This window comes from Scleropages formosus, chromosome 19 (genome assembly GCF_900964775.1).
Source record: "Scleropages formosus chromosome 19, fSclFor1.1, whole genome shotgun sequence".
Classification (NCBI taxonomy): Eukaryota; Metazoa; Chordata; class Actinopteri; order Osteoglossiformes; family Osteoglossidae; genus Scleropages; species Scleropages formosus.
Window position 1 is genome coordinate 1,007,227 of NC_041824.1, and position 22,401 is coordinate 1,029,627.

General features: G+C 51.3%; 1 protein-coding gene, 1 long non-coding RNA gene and 1 pseudogene across 3 annotated transcripts; all 3 read left to right on the top strand.

The window, feature by feature from the left end:
• The first annotated feature begins 644 nt into the window (after positions 1-644).
• Positions 645-14,451, top strand: LOC108927591 (cohesin subunit SA-1-like; annotated as a pseudogene).
• On the top strand, positions 1,615-4,989 carry LOC108927652 (uncharacterized). The gene is made up of 6 exons (XR_003797131.1): positions 1,615-1,817; positions 1,972-2,137; positions 2,220-2,333; positions 3,682-3,773; positions 3,937-4,057; positions 4,482-4,989. It is a non-coding gene; the product is annotated as an uncharacterized LOC108927652 (long non-coding RNA).
• A 1,331-nt stretch (positions 14,452-15,782) lies between the features above and the next one.
• On the top strand, positions 15,783-20,672 carry LOC108927659 (E3 ubiquitin-protein ligase MSL2-like). 2 transcript variants are annotated; one of them, XM_018741075.2, is made up of 3 exons: positions 15,783-17,641; positions 18,276-18,452; positions 18,552-20,672. In XM_018741075.2, the coding sequence occupies exons 1-3, from the start codon at positions 17,500-17,502 to the stop codon at positions 19,895-19,897; spliced, it is 1,665 nt and encodes a 554-aa protein (XP_018596591.1). In that variant the 5' UTR covers positions 15,783-17,499; the 3' UTR covers positions 19,898-20,672. The 2 variants fall into 2 exon arrangements, with proteins under 2 accessions (XP_018596591.1, XP_018596590.1); XM_018741074.2 differs by having other exon boundaries at positions 18,276-20,672.
• Positions 20,673-22,401: the final 1,729 nt, after the last annotated feature.

Here is a 22,401-nt window from a genome sequence, read left to right on the forward strand (position 1 = left end):
GGATGCAGAGATTGTTAGGAAGATGACAGAAGAATTTGACGAGGTTGTCACAACGCTCTGCTTTTCTCTTTTGTGCCTCATTGAGGATTTAGCTTTTTTAAGTTCACTTCATTTGTTGCCTATCCAGGTTTTCCATTCTTCCTTTAACACCATGCCTTATGTTTAGTACTTAGGATTCCGAACGTAGATGAAAAGCTCAGGAGTTCATTTTGAAATGGCACACATTTTCTTTAAAGCGTTGACACAATTTTAGCGTTAACCTTTTACGCACATTTTTTTCCCTGCTCATGTCTTTGGGATAGCGGTGACTACCCGCTCACCGTGCCAGGGTCACAGCGGAAGAAATTTCGCTACAACTTCTGCGAGTTTATCGGTGTGCTCATCAGACAGTGTCGGTACAGCATCATCTACGACGAGTACATGATGGACACGGTCGTCTCATTCCTGACTGGCCTGTCCAACTCCCAGGTGCGAGCCTTCAGGCACACCAGCACCCTGGCGGGTAAAACCTTGCGTCGCTGCGCTTGTCCAGCATCTTCTAAAATATGAGGATGGCTCCGTTATGTGGCACAGCAATGAAGCTGATGACAGCGCTGGTGAACGTGGCGCTCAACCTGAGCATCCACCAGGACACCACGCAGCGGCAGTATGAGGCGGCGCTCAACAAGACCGTCGGCAAGAGGGCTAACGAGAAGTTGGAGCTGCTGCTGCAGAAAAGGAAGGAGGTGATGCTTCCAGTCACATTTCCTCTTTTCGGTTCCTGCCGTCCTCGAGCAGCATCCGTTACCGAGGGTCTTCTGTGCCTCGTGCAGGATAGCGTAAGTGTCGTTGCCCTTTGCTTTGGTTTTTTTATGTGCAGCACAGACTGGGATTTCAAACTTCCAAGTGAGTCTCAGGCTCCAGGTCACAGTGACCCACAGGCCCTGGCGCTTCCTCTTTGTTTCCTTCTACGGCTCCAGGAGAATCAGGATGAAAATTGAGAACGTGATGAACTCCATCTTCAAGGACATCTTTGCGCACCGCTCCAGGTGTGTATCTCGGTGTCCCGCTGTAACACGAGCAGTGCTACCCTTGGGTTTTGTGGCAGATTCTCAACGGCTGCGCCCCTCACCCCCTGCAGAGACGCCATCGCCGAAATCCGGCCCATCTGCATCCAGGAGATTGGAGTTTGGACGAAGATGTACGGTGACGCCTTTCCGAATGACAGCTACCTGAAGCATGAGGGCTGGACGTTGCACGACAGGGTGAGAGTCACTCGGTGTATTTGCAGACGTGGCAGGGTAGCCAGAAACGAGCTCAAGTACAAGTATTGTTGGATTAAAAAATGAACGGCACTCGTCCAGGACTTTGCTGGAGGAAAATGTAGAAATTCGTGTGGCGAAAACACTTGTCGTGGCGTTCTTCCTTCCCAGCTAGAAGAGGTGCGGCGGAAATGCCTAAAGGCCCTGCAGAACCTCTATTCGAACCGGGAGCTGTAACCCCAGCCGGACCTCTTCACCACCCGCTTTAAGGGACACGGTGCACTTCTCATACATCCTTCCTCCTGCTCTCTATGTGCAGGTCCATTGCATCAGTGGATCAGTGTACAAGTGTGTTCATTGCGTTGCGTTCAGCTGTTTGTTTTTGGTCAATCCTTATAAAGGCTTTCTTTCATTATGGATTGCAGCTCACAGCGTGTTTGAGACACACACGCTTGCAGGAGGTGCCGTTGGCGTGTTTTACACGTGGCTTCCCCCAGGACCGCATTGTGTCCGTGACGCTGGACAAAGAGTATGACGTGGCCGTGGAGGCTATCCGCCTGGTGACCTGCTCCTGCAGTGAGTGCCATTATCGAGGAGTGTGACCTCTGACCCCTGACCTGTGTACTCACACCTCTATGTGCGCTTTGAGTTGCTCCGCTCTCACGTTTTGGTCAATCCCGGATCTCCCTCGTTTTCGTTACCTTGTGTACGTCATCGTTTCCATCTCCAGGGGAAGGCAGCGAAGGTGCCTTGTGAAACGAAGGCTGTGAGAATGCGCACCACCTCGTGTGTTCTGCCCGCCGACCCGTAGCAGTCGCCGCAGGGGAGTTCCTCCATCACTTGACATACTGAATTTCGTAATGAAGACATCAACTCAGGCGGCGTCGTACTTGAAGGTGTGGACGGGTTCACGTCTTTCGGGTTATTAGTGTTGTACTTTGCAGAAAGTCTCTTCATTAAAACTCGTTGCATCTCCAGGCCGTTCAGCCTCGCGACCCCCAGGTGGAGGAGGCGCTATCCAAGCGGAGGGGCAGAAGCAGCTCCAATGGAAACCTCCTCCGAGTGCTGCTGCTCTTTTTCCTGGAAAGTGAGGTGCGACTGAGCATTCGATGTGCGTTTGTGTGCGCGATCGAGATATCCAATTGACTTGAACGTGTGCCGTGGCCTGTCGCACATCCCGCCGCTCACACTGACCTCTCGCTCCTCCAGCTCCACGATTACGCAGCCTACCTTGTGGACAGCTGTGGGGGAGCTCCCAGGTGCTGCTCAAAGGCTGGGAGTGTGTGACGGAGCTGCTGCTCGAGGAGGTGTCGGCGCGGGGGGGGCTAGTGATGCGGGTTCACTCGCTGTCTTCTTCACCTCACTCTTTACCTCCTTGTAAACAGCTGTCTGCCTCTCTATCTGTCTCTGTGATCGTCCACCTGTCCCTCCCGCCATGGACGCAGCGCTGCTGGAGCATCAGGAGAGCGCGCTGCTTGAGCTCATGGTTTGCAGCACACCCTCCAGTGGGCAGGGGAACTGGAAAAAGGCTATCTTTGAGATCACGCTGCCTTGTGCTCTGTACTCTGAGAGTGTGAGCTGTGCTCCGACCGCGTGCGCTCCGCCTGTAGGGCATCACCTCTTCATACACGTACGCCCACCTGCGTGAAGCAAGTCACGTTTCTCGGGGCTCTGTCGGAATATCCGCGTACCTTCGCTTTTGCACACTTTGCAGGTGCTCTTCTTCAGAGTAACGTACAGCCCAGAGAGGTACAAGTGCGTCCAGCAACGGACGGCAAGCTCAGCTGCGCACACACATTTTATTGAAGCAGAGCTTGTTGAGAACTTGCGCGATGCATCCATTCACATACGTGGTCCAGGAGAAGAGGTGGATAAAAAGCCGCGGGTAGCGAGGGACCAACTTAGGTTGAGGGAAATGAGTAGCGAAGAAATAGGTGTTGAGCCCCTTCCTGAGTACTGGGAAGGAATCAGCAGATTTGACGGGCAGAGAGAGAGTTAATTTCACCGCATCGGCTGAGAAACAACGAGCTTTGGATTTTGGGCACCTTGTGAGGGGAACGAGCAGGCAGCCTGAGGTTCTGAAAGAATCGGGGTAAAAGTCCTTTCGCCGTCTTATTGGCCGTAAGCAGAAATTCAGAGTCGCTGATGCCGGTGGTTCTGACGGATGCTGAGGAGGATGTTCCTGCAGGACTGCCTTGTAGCCACAATGTGCTGGGAGAAGCAGAGACTGGAGTCAGTCCTTACTGGCTTTCCACTATCAGTGAGGACGACACGAGGGAGAGGGTGCGCTAGCGGGACAGAGATGTAGTAGGTGGGGATCAGCTAGAGCGGTGAAGCATACTATATCCAAAGGAAGTAATGTGATAACCTCACAGCGCACAGCTCTCTTTGGAACGACGCGCATGTGAGTATAACGGTGTCTCCTCCGCTCCGCTGTCAGGTCCTCGCTGCCGAAGAAAGGAGGACCCAGACCGATGAGCACAAAAGCTGACGGAACACTTCATCGTGGCTCTCCCTGTGCTGCTTTCCAAGGTACCGTGTTCTTAGCCTCCCGTACACAGCTGTACACACGTGCGACACATCTGGAGCTCTCTGCTGCTCTCGGTCACCTTCTCTCTTCTGGATCTCGTCGACGTGTCCGCTCCGGTGCAGTGTTTCGACACAGGTTTTGCACAACGTGAGCTTGTCTTTGCAGATGTGTGCTCGGTCCTTCAAGTCTGCGAAGCCACTTCTCTTTGTTCCTCTGGCCAACCTTCCGCACATTCCCCGGCACTTTGACCTGGATGGAGGTGTGCAGTGCAGCGAGGATGGAGAAGGTTATCTTGTCTTTCCCGATTATCCTCATGTTTCCCATCTCACTCTCATTTGTATGGGCAGCTGCTAAAGTAGCGCTTGGGAGCGAACAAACAGCTGTGCTTTGTCAGTGGTGTCTGTGTCTAAAGCGCTCTCTCTCATTTCACGTGCGCTTTTATGTACGCCGAGTTTGTCACTTTGCACCATCTTTACATTTATTAGCAGAGTTGTCCCCAGCGCATAAATGCAAGTCTAAACGCCCGAGCCTCCGCTCCGATCGTCGCCCGTCTCAAGCACACTGCACTCCCTCTCCCCGTCTCGCCGCTTTTTGCCGTTAACTCTTTTTGGACGCGTCTGCGTCAGAACATTTGTCTTCCGCACCTGCCAACGGCGTCGTGTTAACCTGTCTCGGCCGCTTACCTCTCCGCTTCTTGCACGGCCCCGCAGCACCTGCGGCACGCCCTGCCGAAACAGACCCGGTTTGTGGTGGAGAAGCACACGACACGGAGGCGTTGGAAGCCTGCAGTAAGACATGCAGCATCCGGCGCAACGAGGACTACGCCATCGTGAACCGTGCGGGCGTGGCACGGGGACGGCTGCTAGACGAACTTGTGGAACGCTTTGGCCACTCTGCAGGAAGTGCGTGGGCCACGGGCCGCGTGTCGGGCAGCTTTAAAAGGTGTCGGTTTAAAAGACAAAGGCGGCCTCAGTTACCTCTGAAACACGTGTCTTGTCCTGTGTGCGGGATGAAGAGGCGGAAGACGATGACATTTACAGCTCTCAAGAGGCTCGGGGCCGTTCTGCAGGTGAGTGCCGCTAGACGGGAAGGGCTCTGCGAAGGGGTTCCCGCTTTGGGGAGACGGGGCTCCTCACCGCGAACTCTGCGTATGTTTCGCCACACGCTCTTAACACATGCGGTCGCGCTTGTTTTCGGGCCGTAGGATGTTGTGCTGTGAGCGACGCTTTCGAATCCTCATTCTGGACGCAAGCGCAGCTGTTCGCTGTGTTTGCCGAAGTGTTTCGAGCTCTTTGTCGTTCGTGTTTGCGCTTGTTTCCCTGTTCTGGTCTCTCGTCCTTTCTCAGCGCACGTGGCCCGACCAGGCGGGACCTGTTCGGCAGCTGCGACAGGCTCTTGAAGGCTGGGATAGAGCAGGGCTCCATGCCAGAGCGGGTGCGGCGCAACGGTCCTTCCCCGGGGCGTTCTAAAGTGCGACGGTTCACAAGCAGAGCTCCAGCACTTGCGCGTAATTTCTCAAGAACCGCACAAGTCACGTTACGGCTGAAACCTCGAACCCCGACCGAGGTGTCCGGCGTCCGTCTGCGCTCGGATTGCCGTCCGGGCCCTGCGCTGGTCGCACGACTCCATTGTCTGGCAGCTGGTCAGGATAAGTGAGAGATCCCCAGTGAACGTAAGTTATGGCCGTTCCGCTCCTGCTTTTTACATCTTTTCATGTTGCATTTATCCATTCGGCATCTTTGCTGTGTTGAAACATACGTTTCGCTTCCCCCATTTCCCTTGCTTGCAGGATGACCTCATTGCACTGAGGAGGTTGGTCAAGTCCTTCTTGGCCGTCTGTCGGCAGTGTTTATCGAACGTCAACACACCAGTGAAGGAGCAGGTGAACGGCCCCAGCCTCCAGGCATTACACGCACGCACGCACTCACTCAATAGGCATGTCCTCCTGTGCTCTCTAATTCTCTGTTTCATTATTATTTAACTAAATTAAATAAATTAAATGATTTTCTCTCACACTGTTCACATTAAGCTTCTTACAGTTATTTACCCTTCATACAGTGGGTTGGACCGGGTCCTGCTCTCCAGTGGGTCTGGGGTTCGAGTCCCGCTTGGGGTGCCTTGCGATGGACTGGCGTCCCGTCCTGGGTGTGTCCCCTCCTCCTTTGGCCTTGCGCCCTGTGTTGCCGGGTAGCCTCCGGTTCCCCGCGACCCTGTATGGGACTAGCGGTTCAGAAAATGTGTGTGTGTGTCACATCCCACGGGGTCACTGCCCCTCCTGGTCAGAGACGGCGCCACTCAATGCCGCTAGTTAACGCTTACCTATCACCTCACAGTCTCGTAGGACATGGAGGTATAAAAGGAGCCAGCGGAGCAGAACTACTTGCGGATTCATAATCAGCAGTTCTCTTGTGCTTCCTTGGCGATTGGTAGTCTCTTGTTCCCTCAGTCTGTTTCCTAGGTGTGCACATTCCAGTCCCGAGTGCCCGTCCCGTCAGTTCCTGCCTCTTGTTCTTCAGTCCTGGTCCATCGTTCCTGTCCGGTATTTCGTCACGTCTCAGGGTTGCGGTCATACTCACAGATTAGCGTTTCACTGTTCACCGTAGTTCCAACACCGTGTGTGTTTCCTGGTCTCGTGTTTCCTGTTTCACTTCCACCGAGTGTCTTACAATACTCACAGTACACTTCTAACCTCACACTGCACGTGAAGTCATTATTTATTTCGTCTGTGTTTGGACGTAATAGCAACGCGCGTCCGTGTCGGACTCCCGTCCGGACGCTACAGAAGAATCCGCCCGCTAATATGACTTCAGCAGAATGGCGTGAACTGGCGGATCTGACAGAGGCGAACCAAGAACAACTCCTGGTTTGCACAAACGCCGCTAGCCGCATCACAGATCAATTGGAGCGGTTGACACGACTCCTCAGTCACGGTGGGCATGGCGCCGATCTGACCAGTTCACAAACGCATTATGATTGGCAGACATGTCTTTTTGATCGTCTTGGTGCTCCCTCGGGTCCTCGCGCGGAGCCCACGAGCCCTGTGCAGACCAATGGGATCAGCGCTACTGAGCAGCTGTCCGTTCGCTTCCAGGAGGCTTTGCAAGGTAGCAGAGATGAGAACCAGAATTACAGAGAATACTCAATCTCCAGTCCAGCCTCTCTGTTCCCAGGGCCCTACTCTCCTGAGTCACCCTCTAGCCCAGACAGAAAGACAGAGAGACAGTTCTTCCCCAGCACCAAGAGTTTTCAGGTGCGTTCCTGGTCTCCAGTGGAGAAGACATCCAGCCACCGATTGTCAAGACCACTCTCTCAGGAGTTCTCGCCGGATTACCGGAGCAACTCCGGGTCCAGCCGGACCCCGATGCCGCCAGGGCAGCAGGTGCCCTACAGCCCTGTGGACAGTGAGCCGGCTAAAGCACGCAACCTTGTCAGCTGTGCAGGGCTCGAAGAACAGTGCGTCAGGCAGGGAATAATACGACTCAGTAACGGGCGTTTGACAGAGGAGGAAAGGAGGCGCCATTTTCTGCAACGCTTGTGCTTTTACTGTGGAGCTGCGGATCACGTTCAGGTTTCCTGTCCAGTGCGGCCACCCCGTGGATCCCAACGGACCGACTTACTGGTGAGTGATGTATCTCTCCATACCTCCCTGTTGACATTACCAGTTACAGTATCCTGGGGTTTCCAGCGGCAGCAGACAAAAGTTATGGTAGACAGTGGCGCTGCAGGGAATTTCATGGATCATGATATTGCCGCGTCTTGGGGCTTGCCCTGTGCCCGATGCTCCAAACCCCTGGCTATTAAAGCTATTGATGGCGCTCCAATCGGGTCGGGGCGTGTAGAGCAGCGCACAGAGCCCGTTACTATGCAGGTAGGGCCACTCCATAAGGAACAGATATGGTTCTATCTGATTAAGTCCCCTGATCACCCCATTATTTTGGGATATCCATGGTTATCCGCCCATGACCCTATTATCTCTTGGAGTGAGGGGAAACTGCTGTCTTGGGGAAAGCAGTGTCCCAAACACCTGGAGACGTCTTGTAACTCCACATCCATAGAGAGCCCTAATGCAGATCTGCCCCTGCAGATTCCAAGGGAGTATGCAGATCTAGTGGCGGTGTTTAGCAAACACAAGGCTGCAGAACTGCCTCCTCATAGACCTTGGGATTGTGCTATAGATCTTTTTTCTGGCACTACACCCCCTAGGGGGCGGGTATACCCTCTTTCTCAACCTGAACATCAGGCAATGGAGGCTTATATAACGGAGGCACTAGAAGCCGGACTCATCCGGCCGTCTACCTCTCCAGCTTCCGCTGGCTTTTTCTTTGTTGAGAAAAAGGACGGGGGTTTGCGCCCGTGTATTGATTATCGGGGGCTAAATGCCATTACTGTGAAGTACCCGCACCCCTTGCCTCTTATCAGGTCGGCCCTTGAACAGGTTTCCGGTGCTACCATCTTTACGAAACTGGACCTTAGGAGCGCATATAACCTGATTCGCGTTAGGGAAGGGGATGAGTGGAAGACCGCTTTTAGCACCGCCCTCGGCCATTATGAGTATCTGGTCATGCCTTTTGGCCTGGCGAATGCACCTTCCGTATTCCAGGCTTTTGTTAATGAAGTACTCAGAGAGCTAATTAATCGCTCAGTATTAGTGTATCTGGATGATATTCTGATCTTTTCTCGGTCCCGTGAGGAGCATATTGGACATGTCAGGGAGGTGTTGCAAAAGCTGGCAGCACATAAGCTGTACGTGAAAGGGGAGAAGTGCCAGTTCCATGTGCACTCTGTGGATTTCCTGGGGTACATCCTAACACCCAACGGGGTCACGATGGATCCACAAAAGGTCTCGGCAGTTCTGTCATGGCCCCAGCCAAAGACAGTAAAGGACCTGCAACGCTTCCTAGGTTTTGCGAATTTCTACAAGCGCTTCATAAGGAACTTCAGTTCCGTTGCAGCCCCGTTGACTGCTCTGTTAAAAGGAGCCCCTAGGCGCCTGACCTGGACTCCTGAGGCTAGTCAGGCCTTTGAAGACCTAAAGAAGCGTTTTACTTCTGCCCCAATCCTGAAGCACCCTGATCCCAAACTGCCCTTTATTGTGGAAGTTGATGCTTCTGAGGCCGGGGTAGGGGCAGTGCTCTCACAGCGCCAGGGAAGTCCCCTGAAGCTCTATCCATGTGCGTATTTTTCACACAAGATGTCGCCTACTGAAAAGAATTATGATGTAGGAAACAGGGAACTCTTAGCCATAAAGATGGCCTTGGAAGAGTGGAGACATTGGTTAGAGGGGGCTACGCACCCATTCTTAGTGTTAACTGATCACCGGAACCTGGAGTATCTGCAGAAGGCAAAGAGGCTCAATTCCAGACAGGCGCGGTGGGCCATGTTCTTCACCAGGTTCCGTTTCACGGTGACCTATCGTCCTGGCTCCAAGAACGGCAAGGCCGATGCCCTGTCCCGCTTGTTCGAGGTATCGCCTCAGCTCTCCCCACCAGACACCATCTTGTCCCCGACGCAGTTTGTGGCTCCTATCCGTTGGGCTTTATTGGACGATATCCAAGCAGCCCAACGTCAAGAACCCGGTCCCAACGAGCAGCCCCAAGACAAAGAATACGTCCCGTCCACTGTTCGGTCCGAGCTCCTACACTGGGCCCATGATGGTCCAAGTACAGGACACCCAGGGGTCAACCGAACCTTGAAGCTTCTCTCTGAACGCTTCTGGTGGCCATCCATGAAACAGGACGTACGAGACTTCGTCCTTGCCTGCACCACATGTGCCCAGGCCAAAGTCCCACGGCAGCTGCCAGCAGGGCTTTTAGAACCACTCCCGATTCCCAACCGTCCATGGTCCCATATAGCGGTGGACTTCCTTACTGATCTTCCGTGTTCTGATGGAAACACCACCATATTGGTCGTCATAGATCGCTTTTCCAAGGCCTGTTGACTGATTCCTCTGAAAGGTCTGCCCACAGCCCTGGAGACCGCGGAACTGCTGTTCCAACATGTCTTCCGGCTGTATGGCCTGCCAGAGGATGTCGTCTCGGACAGGGGACCCCAGTTCACCTCAAGGGTCTGGAAGGCCTTCTTTGCCCGCTTAGGAGTCTCAGTCAGCCTCTCCTCTGGTTATCATCCACAGTCTAATGGGCAAGTGGAACGCCTCAACCAGGAGGTTGGACGTTACCTGCGGAGTTACTGTGCTCAGAATCAAGCGGATTGGAGCAGATACCTCCCCTGGGCAGAGTACGCCCAGAACTCCCTGGTCCATTCGTCCACAAACTTAACTCCTTTCCAGTGTGTGCTCGGTTACCAGCCTCCGCTGTTCCCGTGGACGATGGAGACCAGTGGGTTGCCAGCTGTGGACGACTGGTACAAGAGGAGTGAGTCGGTGTGGGAATCCGCACATGTCCGTCTCCAGGAGGTGGTGTCCAGCCAAAAGGAGAAGGCCGACAAAAGGCGTAGGACTGTATTGTACCAACCAGGGCAGAGAGTATGGTTGTCCACCCAGGATCTCAAACTACATTTGCCCTCGAGGAAGCTTGCCCCCCGTTTCATCGGCCCATTCAAGATCCTGAAGAGGATCAACCCGGTTTCTTACCGCCTTCAGTTGCCCTCACATTATCGTATCTGTCCCACGTTTCATGTTTCGCGCCTCAAGCCCCATTGTGTTTCCGCCCTGCAGAGCCCAGCAGTCTCTCCACCTCCACCGTTGGATGTGGATGGTTCTCCTGCCTACTCCGTCAGGGCCCTCCTGGACTCCAAACGAAGACGGGGTACGCTGTACTATCTGGTCGACTGGGAGGGCTATGGGCCGGAGGAGCAGTCTTGGGTACCAGCACGGGACATATTGGACCCAGCTCTTATTGAGGACTTCCATGAGTCTCATCCAGATCGGCCTGCTCCGCGACGGCGGGGGCGACCGCCTACCTGCCGGCGTTCTGCGGCTGGAGCCGCCCCTGGAGGGGGGGGTACTGTCACATCCCACGGGGTCACTGCCCCTCCTGGTCAGAGGCGGCGCCACTCAGTGCCGCTAGTTAACGCTTACCTATCACCTCACAGTCTCGTAGGACATGGAGGTATAAAAGGAGCCAGCGGAGCAGAACTACTTGCGGATTCATAATCAGCAGTTCTCTTGTGCTTCCTTGGCGATTGGTAGTCTCTTGTTCCCTCAGTCTGTTTCCTAGGTGTGCACGTTCCAGTCCCGAGTGCCCGTCCCGTCAGTTCCTGCCTCTTGTTCTTCAGTCCTGGTCCATCGTTCCTGTCCGGTATTTCGTCACGTCTCAGGGTTGCGGTCATACTCACAGATTAGCGTTTCACTGTTCACCGTAGTTCCAACACCGTGTGTGTTTCCTGGTCTCGTGTTTCCTGTTTCACTTCCACCGAGTGTCTTACAATACTCACAGTACACTTCTAACCTCACACTGCACGTGAAGTCATTATTTATTTCGTCTGTGTTTGGACGTAATAGCAACGCGCGTCCGTGTCGGACTCCCGTCCGGACGCTACAGTGTGTGTGTGTGTGTGTATTCAAACCCGAAGGGTCAGGAGTTCCCTCCTCTTAATCTTGCATTCCTGGAAGTTCTCAGTGAATTCTCTTCAAAGCTCCTTTGCCAGGTTAAGAAGACAGCGTAAGTGCTGCAGCCTGGCTGGTTCCCGATGATTTCGGATTTCGATGCAGGTGGTGCTGCTGAGGATTTAATGCGATGTGTGGGGTCACACGTGTCGCGTATGCATGTATGCTGTTACAGCAAGAGAGTATATGGACATGTGTGCTGGGAAACACAGTGTTCTTGTGTTAGTGAATCTTTAGCAAGTGCACGCATCTGCATATTTACATGTCTGACCTCTTCTTCCTCCTGGCTCCTCTAGCCATTCCTACAGATGATGGAGCGGCGGGAGGATGTATGGCTGCCCCTCATCTCCTGCCGCAAGTCACCACTCGCTGGCGGCGATGAGGACCGCCTATCCGTCACTAGCGGTGGCAGCAGCAGCAGCAGCAGCAAAGCTGGCTCTGTGCGGGGAAAGAAAGACCGTCCGCCTCTGCACAAAAGGAGAATTGAGGGTGAGGGAAGGGTCAGCGCTGGGCTAGCTGATGCGCTGCGGGTTCAGTACCCCTGCGTACATACAAATCTTACTGATAACCACTCGCTGTCGCTCACAGTAGATTACCACTTCTCTTTAGGCAGGACTGTGGTGGTCAGGAGCCTATTCCGAAAGCATGGGAGGCTAGGCTTAGGGTTAGGAAGGCTGCACTGCGGACATAATGCCAGTCCATTGCACAGGAACCACAGAGTCACTGACACATTCATGCATTACCGGCGACTTAGTCACCAGTACACCTGAAATATGTGTCTTCCAACTGTGAGAGGAAACAGGAGCAAGTAGAGGAAAACCCATGAATGCAAGGAGAACTGGAGATTCCACATAAACTGAGCTGAATTCCAATGTACAACTGAAGAGCCCAGGCAGGGAGAGAGCGCTGCCCATCGCACCACCCTGCTGCTCTGTTGACAATCATTCATATTGTGATTTGTAGCAGCAGTAGCGAGGTTTACTGCACTGGTTGTTGCAGATACCCTAACCCAGGGGTCTGCATTCACCAAACGTGTCTGCTGTCATCTGCTGCTCCTCAGCTCCAGAGGACGACTTGGAGGGCTCATGGATGATGTGCAGTGACTCCCTTCAGACACCAGGAACACTGCGGAGTCCACAGCCGAGCTCCGTCATTCTCCAGGAGCAGTCGCGTCGAGCGGTCCAGCACGCGGCCAACCAAGACTCTGAGCCTGGCTCCGAACCGGACTACATCCACAAGTGACACATTGCTCGGCTAGAAGAGTGGCACCTACTGCAAGTAGCATTACTAATATAATAATAAAATACAGCTTTCCATGTGTTTGCCTCCTTTCTGTGTGTCTCCAGCCATCAGATGCAGATGTCCTGGTTGGGGCAGCAGAAGCTGGAGGAAGTAAACAGAGAGGAACGTCCAGCGATGAACAACATGAAGGCCAGGGTGGAGTTACACAGTCTGTATAAGTACTGCTGGACTGTGGGCAGAATCAGACACTGTATCACAGTACAGAATTGAGTTGGTCAGGCTGTCCAGAGTCACCTCAAAGTATTAACAGAGTAGTGGCAGAGTAAAGCAGGTTGTGGAAGTACAAGCAGATTGGGGGGGGTGGAGTAGTAATTTTCCTTTGGGATTGGAGCTGGAAATTAGTCAGACAGCTTTGACAAGACTTACTGACCGAGCGCAATAGTGCCGTTTACTCTTTCCTTCATAAGTAGCCTTGAAGTTCGCCGTTTCTATGCAGATACTGTCGTTTACCCAGACAGCAGTGTCAAACAAAGAGATGCAACCAATGGCCGTACTGTCTTCTCTTCCAGTCGGGGGCTCGTGGAGGATGATGCGGAGCCCATCTTAGAAGATGTGATGATGTCTTCCCGGGGCCAGTTGGAGCACATGAATGAGGAGTTTCAGGACACCGTGGTCATCGATCTGGTAAGGCTGAGTCTCGCCTGCTCTTATCGAAGAAATGCCTCGTGTCGTTCTGCGTGTGGATACAGCTGTTTACGTTCTAGTTTAAGCACTGCAAAGTATCTTGTCTACTGATGTCTGAAAAAAATGCATAACTATGGAGCTGTTTGTCTGAAAAGGGCTACTCGGTGTCTTTGTCTATTTCTCTCTGTTTTAAATTTCAAACAACTACCTACAAGCAAGAATCACACCTGTTGACACTGTATTCATGAGCAATGTTTTTTAGCCTCCGCCAAAAAACACACGTGAGGACAGAGTTGAGACCAGATTTCTTTGATTCTGCAAGTCATCATGGAGGATGATTCGGTGAGTAAAAAGGATTCCGATTATTTTGTTTGGTAGACAACTGGTAGCGTAGTGGTTAGAGCTGCTGTCTTTGGACCCAAAGGTCATAGATTCAATCTCCAGCTGTAGTACCCTTGAGCAAGGTACTTACCCTAAGCTGCTTGAATAAAATTACCCAGCTGTATAAAGGGGTAAATAGTTGTAAAGTAGCATAATGTTATAAGTAGCTTTGAATAAAAGCATCAGCTAAATGAATAAATGTAGATACTTCCATTTACTTTATCTCTTTGGTGTAAAATCTCTAAATGATTTCCAACATGAAAAAACTACATGACACTGAATACATCAGAAAAATTATTTTCTGAAACTAATGACCATTGAAACGCTTCGAAAGAGACTGAAGGTGAGGACTGTAGAAAAACTGGATTGAGAACCAGCTAACCAATGTTTCCTTTGTTTCAATACAGGAATTTGGAATGCAGATGTTCTGAAAAGGATTAAAGTTTTGTTTAGTAAAAAACTAAATTTGAGAGACACACAAGGGAAGAAACTACAGAACAAAAGAACGTGTTTACAGCAGAGCTAAAGGGCCGCTTGCTATGACAGTTGTCATTTGCAGCATCACATGGAAAAATATTTTATTATTCAGAGGAAGAATTTGAACTGGATACTGAAGACCCTTCATGTATGAGCTGGACTCCTGAACTTTGCTCATCACATTGATGACTGAGATCATCCTGATGCTGCCAAAGTCTATAAAAATTCCCCAAACCATAAATCCTTCCTGTCAAAGATGATTTTTTGAGAAACTTTTTAACAGAGTTGTATGTTCAAAAATAAAATGTCACCAGTAAAACTGTTTGTCTGCCTAAAAAGCTCTTGAAAAGTGCATCTGTTTCTGAACATCCTAAACTTTGTGAATTTGCTATTCACAAGTAGTGTTGACCTTGTGACCCTGTACCATCCATGCTACTCAAGGCTGCCCCTAGGGGTAGGAGTTTGGTACTGAAGTTACTATGAACAACAAATAGCTACATGTTATTCGCATGAGTTGAACCATAGAAGGGACTGTGAGTGATGGTGTGAGCAGAGTACCTGTCTTTGTTTGGGTTTCTCAAGCCGAATGAACAACATTTCCATTTATCCCTCTATTGCCTTGCGTTCTCATAAATTGTGCATTGTGCAAACTACACTTTATATCAACATTCTCCCCAAAAAGGTCAGTCGCTACAATACAAAATGAAACGTCTCCATCTTTGTGACCAATTTTAAAATAGCATATAGATATGTTCTTTCAATGTTTGCAGTCTCATCTTCGGTGGTTTTGGAATTAATTGCGTATTGTATACAAAAATCTCCAGCACTATGACCTAGAGTACTGTATTTGGGAGACAAGGGCTAATTGTTTGGTTACTCTGAATTCCTTCACAAGTAGGGCACCTCTGGAACAGCTAAACATTACATTTACATACATTTACATGTATTCATTTATTGGACACTTTTCTCCAAACCCACCTACATCTCACAGAAAATACTATGTATTCATTACATTAACAGAAAGAGACTTGACACGTGATTCTAAAGTAGTTAGTTTCTTTCCGCCATACGAACCAATGTACATCATGAAAGTAGCTGTATAAAACTTTTTTCGAATATTGACGATTCCTAATCACCTTCCTAATAATATATATATATTATATATATATATATAAACATTTACATTAAATTACAGGAGTAGCTGCATGAAGGTGTATCTGTTGTTCAACAGGTATGATCTCAAAGTTCATGAACATTTAAACCTTACGTAAAAATAAGAGATCATGGGCAAAGCGAGTCCTTGAGTGAGCAGAGAGTAAACAGTTTTCTGTTGTTTTGGACGCTGTTCCTTAAGGGCTCAACCACCTTATATTAGGAAGTCTTTGTAATATACATAGTATAGTATAGTATATATACATAGTACACATAACTACTCATATTCAGACAATATTCACATTTGTGACAAGAACTGTAATGCCTTTTTGAGGTCATTGAAGTCACAGCGGTGTTCAAAATGTGCTGGTAACACTGTATGGACTGTACATAAGAAACATTGTCCGTGATAAAGCCAAAGTGGTTTTCTTTAGTTATCCATGCTTACAGCAATATGTTCTGGTGCAAAATGGAAAATTTATTATCAAGATTCCTGAAAGTAAATGTGAATTTCACAGATAAATTTTTTTTCTTTTCTTTAAGTCTAACATATTAGCCACAATAATATGTGGTATAAAAGAAATCTGTGTATAATCTCGGGTACAAATCATATTGCAAACAAAAACGGTAAACCTAATTTTACCCCACTGACTGAAAACTGTTGTGTAATAATAAGAAACATACAAGAATGAGAAAACAGGAAGCTTTTTTGGAATGAAAATCCTCATCCTGACAAAAAAAGAACATTACATTCATTGATTGTATAGTTGTACACGTTTGTTTACAATGTTACCCATTACTGTTGTAAATGTGTACGGTTGTTTATTTTGATGCTGAAGTTCTTAAAAAGTAGAATGAGTCCCCCTCTCCCAAAAAAAAAAAAAAAACCTGTGTAAACACTGGCGTTTTGGAAAAACCTTATGTAACTAAGGAAGTCGAGTTCTCGCGGGACTTTGTTTGAACTCTCGCGAGATGTGAACTGCAGCGCCCCCTCCCCAGTGCTGTTCGAAGAAGAAAAGGGAGGGGAGAAATCTCCATAGCTCGTTGGAGTCGACTGTTGTGCCGGAACTGGATATTAGACTCCCAAGGATCTATTTTTAATTTCAAGAGAGCCGAAGAAAGATAAACATTCGACGTTCCCATGGCCACCTCGCCATGCAAAGTCTGACGTAACGGAGGTGAAGCGGAAAGATAAACGCAACGCAACGCAAAGCAAAGGCGAGGGAGGGAAGCGAGCGCGGCCTGTTTTTGTTGCCGATCGTGTCCCGGAGCCAGTGCTGCAGGAGCCGTGGCCCCTAGGGCGAGTGCTGTGCCGTGCCGCGCTCTGCCGTGCCTGTGGCCCGCCAAGTTCATTTCTCCGGAGCGCCGTCTCCGCTGCCGTGAGACTGGGCCCCGCGACGGCGCGCGCCCACACTTCCTGCTTCGCGTCCACTGGGGGCCGCCGCGGCCTGCGCCTCCTTCTTCTCCGCACCGCGAACGGAACGACGGAAGGGGGGCCATGAGAGACGCGCACGGGAAACGGAGACAGGGCGCCGCTCGGCCGGATTCCCCGTGACTGCGTGGATGCGTCGCAGCGCCTCTGCAGCCTGGGGATGAGCGGCGGGCTGCGGCCCGAAAGCGAACCCTGACGCCGCGGAGGAGGAGGACGAGGAGGAGAGAAAGATCAGACAGAGAGAGAGAGAGAGAAAGAAAGAAAGAGCCGCCGGGGCTGGGATCCCGATCCTCCTGGCTGTGTGAGCAGTGAGCAGCGGGCTCGTTGGGTTCATATCCTCGCTCGCTGCCGACTGGATACGGCGGAGGAACTGGAAGCGCTCAACTTTGACGACTCTTTTACACATGATGATGATTCCCGTCCCACTTTTCTAAAGCGGGAGTAAATCCATGCGGTGTTTCGTTTTTCTTTTTATTTAAATTAACCGGAAAATGACCATTCGGTCACATTTCGTGCCGTGGGAGAGGGGCGCGCGCTGACACGGACTGCTGCTCGCGACCCGACACCCGACTGGCTCTGTGTGCGCGCGGCGCGCGCACCCGAGCGATAGCGTCTGTTTGTGTTTCCATAACTACAGTTACCCGCGGCACTCGTGGAAAGTCGCCACCCATGCTGAGCGCGCCCTCCCTCGGAGCCGCGGTCCTGGAAGTGCCCGGACGATCGCCCCTCGGCCCGAACTGAGGACTGGACGCGTGGCTCGCGCGGGCCAGAGGTGCGCGCCGCCGCCGCCGCGGCCATGAACCCGGTGAACGCCACCGCCCTCTATGTGTCCGCGTGCCGCTCGGTGCTGCAGAGTGACCCGCTCGAGCCGCAGTCGGTGGCTGAGCTCTGCAAACTGCTGCCCTTCTTCCGGCAGTCGCTCTCCTGCCTCGTATGTGGTGAGTTCCTCTCACTCTCGTTTCCCCCCTTGTGTGGCTCCCTGCTGCAGCCCTGTACCCCCCCGTGATCAATGTGTCACAAGACGCACCAACGCCAGTCACCCTGGAGAACCCAGAGAGGAGGGGTGGTGGTGGTGGTGGTGGAGGAGTTTGGACACGGCCGATTCGTTGTGCGGGGTGGATGGGACCTCGATCCCCGAGCGGTGTGCGCTGCCCTCCGGAGATACCCAGGAACGCAACGCGGCCTTTGTGCGGGTGGAAGTCCTCACTACGTAGTACAGGTGGACAGGAGCAGCAGGTTCCTCCGCACCTGGTGTCACTGTGTGTGTCTGGCGGGGGGGGCAGGGTGGTTTCCTGGTCAAGCTTGTGTCTCAAAGTGGACGCACACTCCGTATCAACCGTTGTTGTCAAGGAAGCTTTGCGGAACAGCGGGCCGTGTCGGTCGATGCCTCTGACTGCGTCGATGTCCATCGAGACCGTAGCCCTTCCTTCCGTTAGCGCGATAGAAATATTTTAAATTAATGCCTGGGCCGTGTATTTTTAACTGAATGTGTCTCGTGGCACCTTTATCAACCAGATTTGTCTCCAGTTGATGTGGAGCAATTGGCTGATTAACTTTCCTTGTCCCTTCTAGGGAATCTGCTGCAAGAGCCAATAGCTCCAACCAACTCTTCTTGTCAGCACTATGTCTGCAAGGGCTGTAAAGGCCAGAAGATGATGATGAAACCGTCATGCAGCTGGTGTAAGGACTACAAGCAGTTTGAGGAGAACAAACAGCTGAGCATCCTAGTGGGCTGCTTCAGGAAGCTATGTGAGTACATCGTGGAGTCGCCGCTGGCTCAGCACATCCCTGACATGGCCAGAGGCTCCCCAGACATCTTGGCAATACTGAGTGAAGGTTTATCGCTAGGTGAGGGTGACCCTGAGGATTCCCACCTTTCCCTGTTGCTGAACCTGCCTCAGTCCTCCCCAGCTGCACCCTCTTCCGAGGAGCCCAGCGGGCCTCAGTTAGAGGCCCCGGATGAGTCTTTTATGCCCTCGCCCGCGAGCCCCCGCTCAAGCGTCAATGGGCTGCCTGGCTGCAATGGGCTAACTGGCGTGGACGAGCTGACGGTAAGCCTCCCTTCCACGCAGGGGGGGCGCGCCTATGCCCCTGACAGCAATGAGTCTGTCCCCACCAGCACCAGGCCCGAGAGCTTCGGCCACACGCTGTCTGCCTGCAAGGCTGTGGCTGGGGAAGAACTGTGTGCTGAAGGCATCGACATCTGTGGCTTTGGAGAGGACATTAAGCACAGCAGCGACCCCCTTATGCTGAGTGTTGAGGAGGTGCTCCGGACCCTGGAACCAGAGCCCGAGCCAGTCCCCGGTGTCAAGAACTGCTCCAGTGCACCACGGCCTGGTTCAGAGATGTATGGGAAGCTCAACGGGCCTTCCGCGGATGCCTCTTGCCAGCTGCCCCCGGGGGTGTCCTCTTCAACCACTGTGCCCCAGGCAGCCCGTCTCAGTCGCAAGCGGTCTCGGTCAGAGAGCGATAGCGAGAAGGTCCAGCCCCTCCCTATTTCTACCATAATTCAGGGCTCTCCTCTTGCTGCTGCGGTGGTGACGGCGGCGGCTGCCGTGGCGGTCAAAAGGGAGCCCAAAGTCGCATCGGTGCTGCCGTTGGCTACGGTTCCCAACGGCGGGGCACCCAAGGTTGGCAAGACGCTGTTGGTGTCTGTAAAAGGTAACAAGAAGGGTCCTGAGCACCTGCCCAGGAAAGCATATGCCAAGGCCAAGCAAGGGCTCCCTAAGACCAAGGAGAAGACAAAGGATCACCTGGCCAGCAATAGCAGCAATGGTAACTTGATGTCTGGGAGCCCCACCAAAGTGGTGTACAAAAAGACCCAGGAGAAGAAAGGTTGCAAATGCGGCAGGGCGACCCAAAACCCAAGTGTTCTTACGTGCCGTGGCCAGAGGTGCCCCTGCTATTCGAACCGCAAAGCCTGCCTGGACTGCATCTGCCGTGGCTGCCAAAACTCGTACATGGCCAATGGTGAGAAGAAGTTGGAAGCCTTCGCCGTTCCAGAGAAGGCCCTTGAGCAGACGCGACTCACTCTGGGCATCAACGTGACCAGCATCGCCGTGCGCAGTGCTGGCACCAGTGGCGGCGTCGCGCTCAACGTAACGGCAGGGTCTCCCGTCGCCTCCTTCCTGGCCGCCAGCTCGCATGAGGACAAAACTTTGGAGGAGAGTCTGGACATGAGGTTTGACTGCTGAGCTCCTCCTTCACCAGTGCTCACCTGCCCTACCTGGCGCCACCCGCTTTTGTTTGTGTGTTGGGAGGGGGGCGGGCAGGAGGGGCGAGGCCATGGAAGAGGAATCGGAGACACCGCACCAAGGCAGCTATGATTCTGTTCAAGTATCAACTCTGAGTGAATCAGTGATTGCCAGATTACATGCATATAAATCACTTGTCTTAGACACTGCTGTGGTTTTATTGAAAGGGAGGAGAGATGTTGCTGGTTTTTTTTTTTTTTTTGTTTTGTTTTTTTTTGTTTTTTTTTTTTTGTTTTTACAAATAAATACTGCAAGCGATTTATATTTCATGAAATTGTGGCAAGAGAAATTCGACCTCGTTCTTGTGGGTCATGTTATGTGCGTAACTGAAGGAACGTTTCAGGTGTAGTAGGACAAGACAGAGGCCGACTCCAGCAATGGTACCTGCACCATCAGTAGGGGCTTGTTGTATTTATATTTTTTTGTACACACTTACCTAATTCCATGTAAGAATGTTTTATGGTATATTTTTCAAATTTACTTGACATTTGCAGTATTTATTGGATGTCATCTAACATAGATTACCGTCTGTCTAGGGCCTTAAGGGTCTTCTCAATGTTTGCAAGGTGGGCAAAGTTTGGTATGTTTCTGTCCTGTTTGTGCTGTTTCTGCTGTCTCAAAACACACGGAAAAATCAGTGTATTTTTGTCCCACGGGCATTTGAAAAGGAATCTGTAATATAACTGTAACATTTCCACAAAAATTGGAAAAAACAGAACTTTGTCGTCGTCGTTCACTTTTTCCCCCTCCGCCTGCTCTGTACCGCGCCACGCAATGATCGGACCTGGTCTGCTTTCTCTGAAATTGTTTTGGTTTTGCACCGCAATGACATAAGCCAGAGCAGGGCTCTGCACAAGGAGGTTAGAAAAAAAGAATAAATGGTGAGGAATGAAGAAAGCAGTTATGGGCCCTGCTTTCCCAACAACGCTCGCACGCTGATGCCAAGACAACCCGCAGCCTACATTAGTGCCCGGTATGTTGCACACCTGCATTTTCCACCATGAATACTGCAAGAGCGTGGTACCCGGAGCGTTAATTAGCACCGCTCGTGCCATCTAAGGGCCGGGTGGCGGGGAGCCGGTGTGTAACAAACTGTGTGTTTTTTCCGGTAAATACAGTGGGCTGCATTCCACATTGATCTCCCACGTGATTGGTTGCTACGATGCCGCTGAGCGAACCCAGCTGTACATGAGCGTTGTACCCCACACTGGCTGAGAGAGGTGGAGTTTGGAAGGTTTCATCCTCGAATCTGGTCAGCATCATATCCTTTAAAGAGTTGTAAAAATTCACATTTCCTGTTGAGAGCTGCAGGAGTTGGAGCTGGTGTGTGTTGCACACGGATAGCCGGGGATACGTTCTCCTCTTGGAGGAAAACATGACCTCTTCCCGTCTTCTCTCCTAAAATGTTGCTCTGCTCTGCTCTGTTCCGCAGAGGCGCAACGGGTCTGTCCTTTTCGAACCTCGACGGCTGTAAGCGGGGGTGGCGGAGGGGCTGTATTTCAGCAGCTTTGCATCACTTCCCTCAGGATCTCCAGTGTTCGTTCCACACGCTGCAGTCCTACATTATTCAGCTCCTCAGCAGGGCCTTACTGTCAGTGCGTCTCAGAGTTGTGCTCTTCCCACAGCACTTGTTTGTATGAACAGAATGGAGACCGGAAGCCTCACTCGAAATCACTTTTGCACTCTAAATAACTCGCAAAAAAATTGATGGTTTGCGGTTTTCCCAGTGGACTCGGATTTAACTATACTACCGTAATCCCGATATTTGCTAAATTCGTATCTTCCTGAAAACGGTGCAAATAGTGAAACTGCCGATCCTGAACCTGAAAGACTATTTGTCGTTATTTTAAATGGGGAAAAATAGCAATGTATTCCCAGTCTGCCGGAACACCTCGTGTCTTCCCGAGAACTACACATGGTAATGTGGTCTTGTGGACTTTTCCTGGGAGCAGCACTTTGGACTCTGACCTCTCAGCTGTACTCAGTTTGTAACTAAAGTGGTGGAAAAAGCAGAAACTTGAGCGGATCCCCGTCACAGGTGATGCTGACAAAAAGCACTGGTTTGGCCTGTGGTACCAGGGAGGAACGCGGCTGGGTGGGAAGCGGTGACAATAACTCACACGTCTATTAATGGTTGTCTGCCAAGCAAATTGACAAAAAAGTCGATTGTATAGGGTTTGGAAAGTAAACGTAATGTTTTGGGTTTGATACTGATAACTCAGTAATTCTCTGAATAGCTCACCGGTGCAATTGCAGGTGACTTAGATTAAATCTTAGCAAATGGCCTGAAACAATGATACTGACTGCACATGTGCAATGACAGACCCATAATTTGTGCCTCTTCACACTCGAACCAGAACCAAAGTCCTGTAACCCAAGGAAGAGTCAACTCCTGTCACATTGGTTTGTTGAATTCATCTTTATTTTGACATCTAAGTATAAAA

Bases quoted from the DNA above. Each gene is read 5' to 3' on its own strand.
- LOC108927659 (XM_018741074.2), top strand. From the start codon at position 17,500: ATGAACCCGGTGAACGCCACCGCCCTCTATGTGTCCGCGTGCCGCTCG. The intron at 17,642-18,275 runs GTGAGTTCCTCT...TGTCCCTTCTAG, and splicing joins GCTCTCCTGCCTCGTATGTG to GGAATCTGCTGCAAGAGCCA.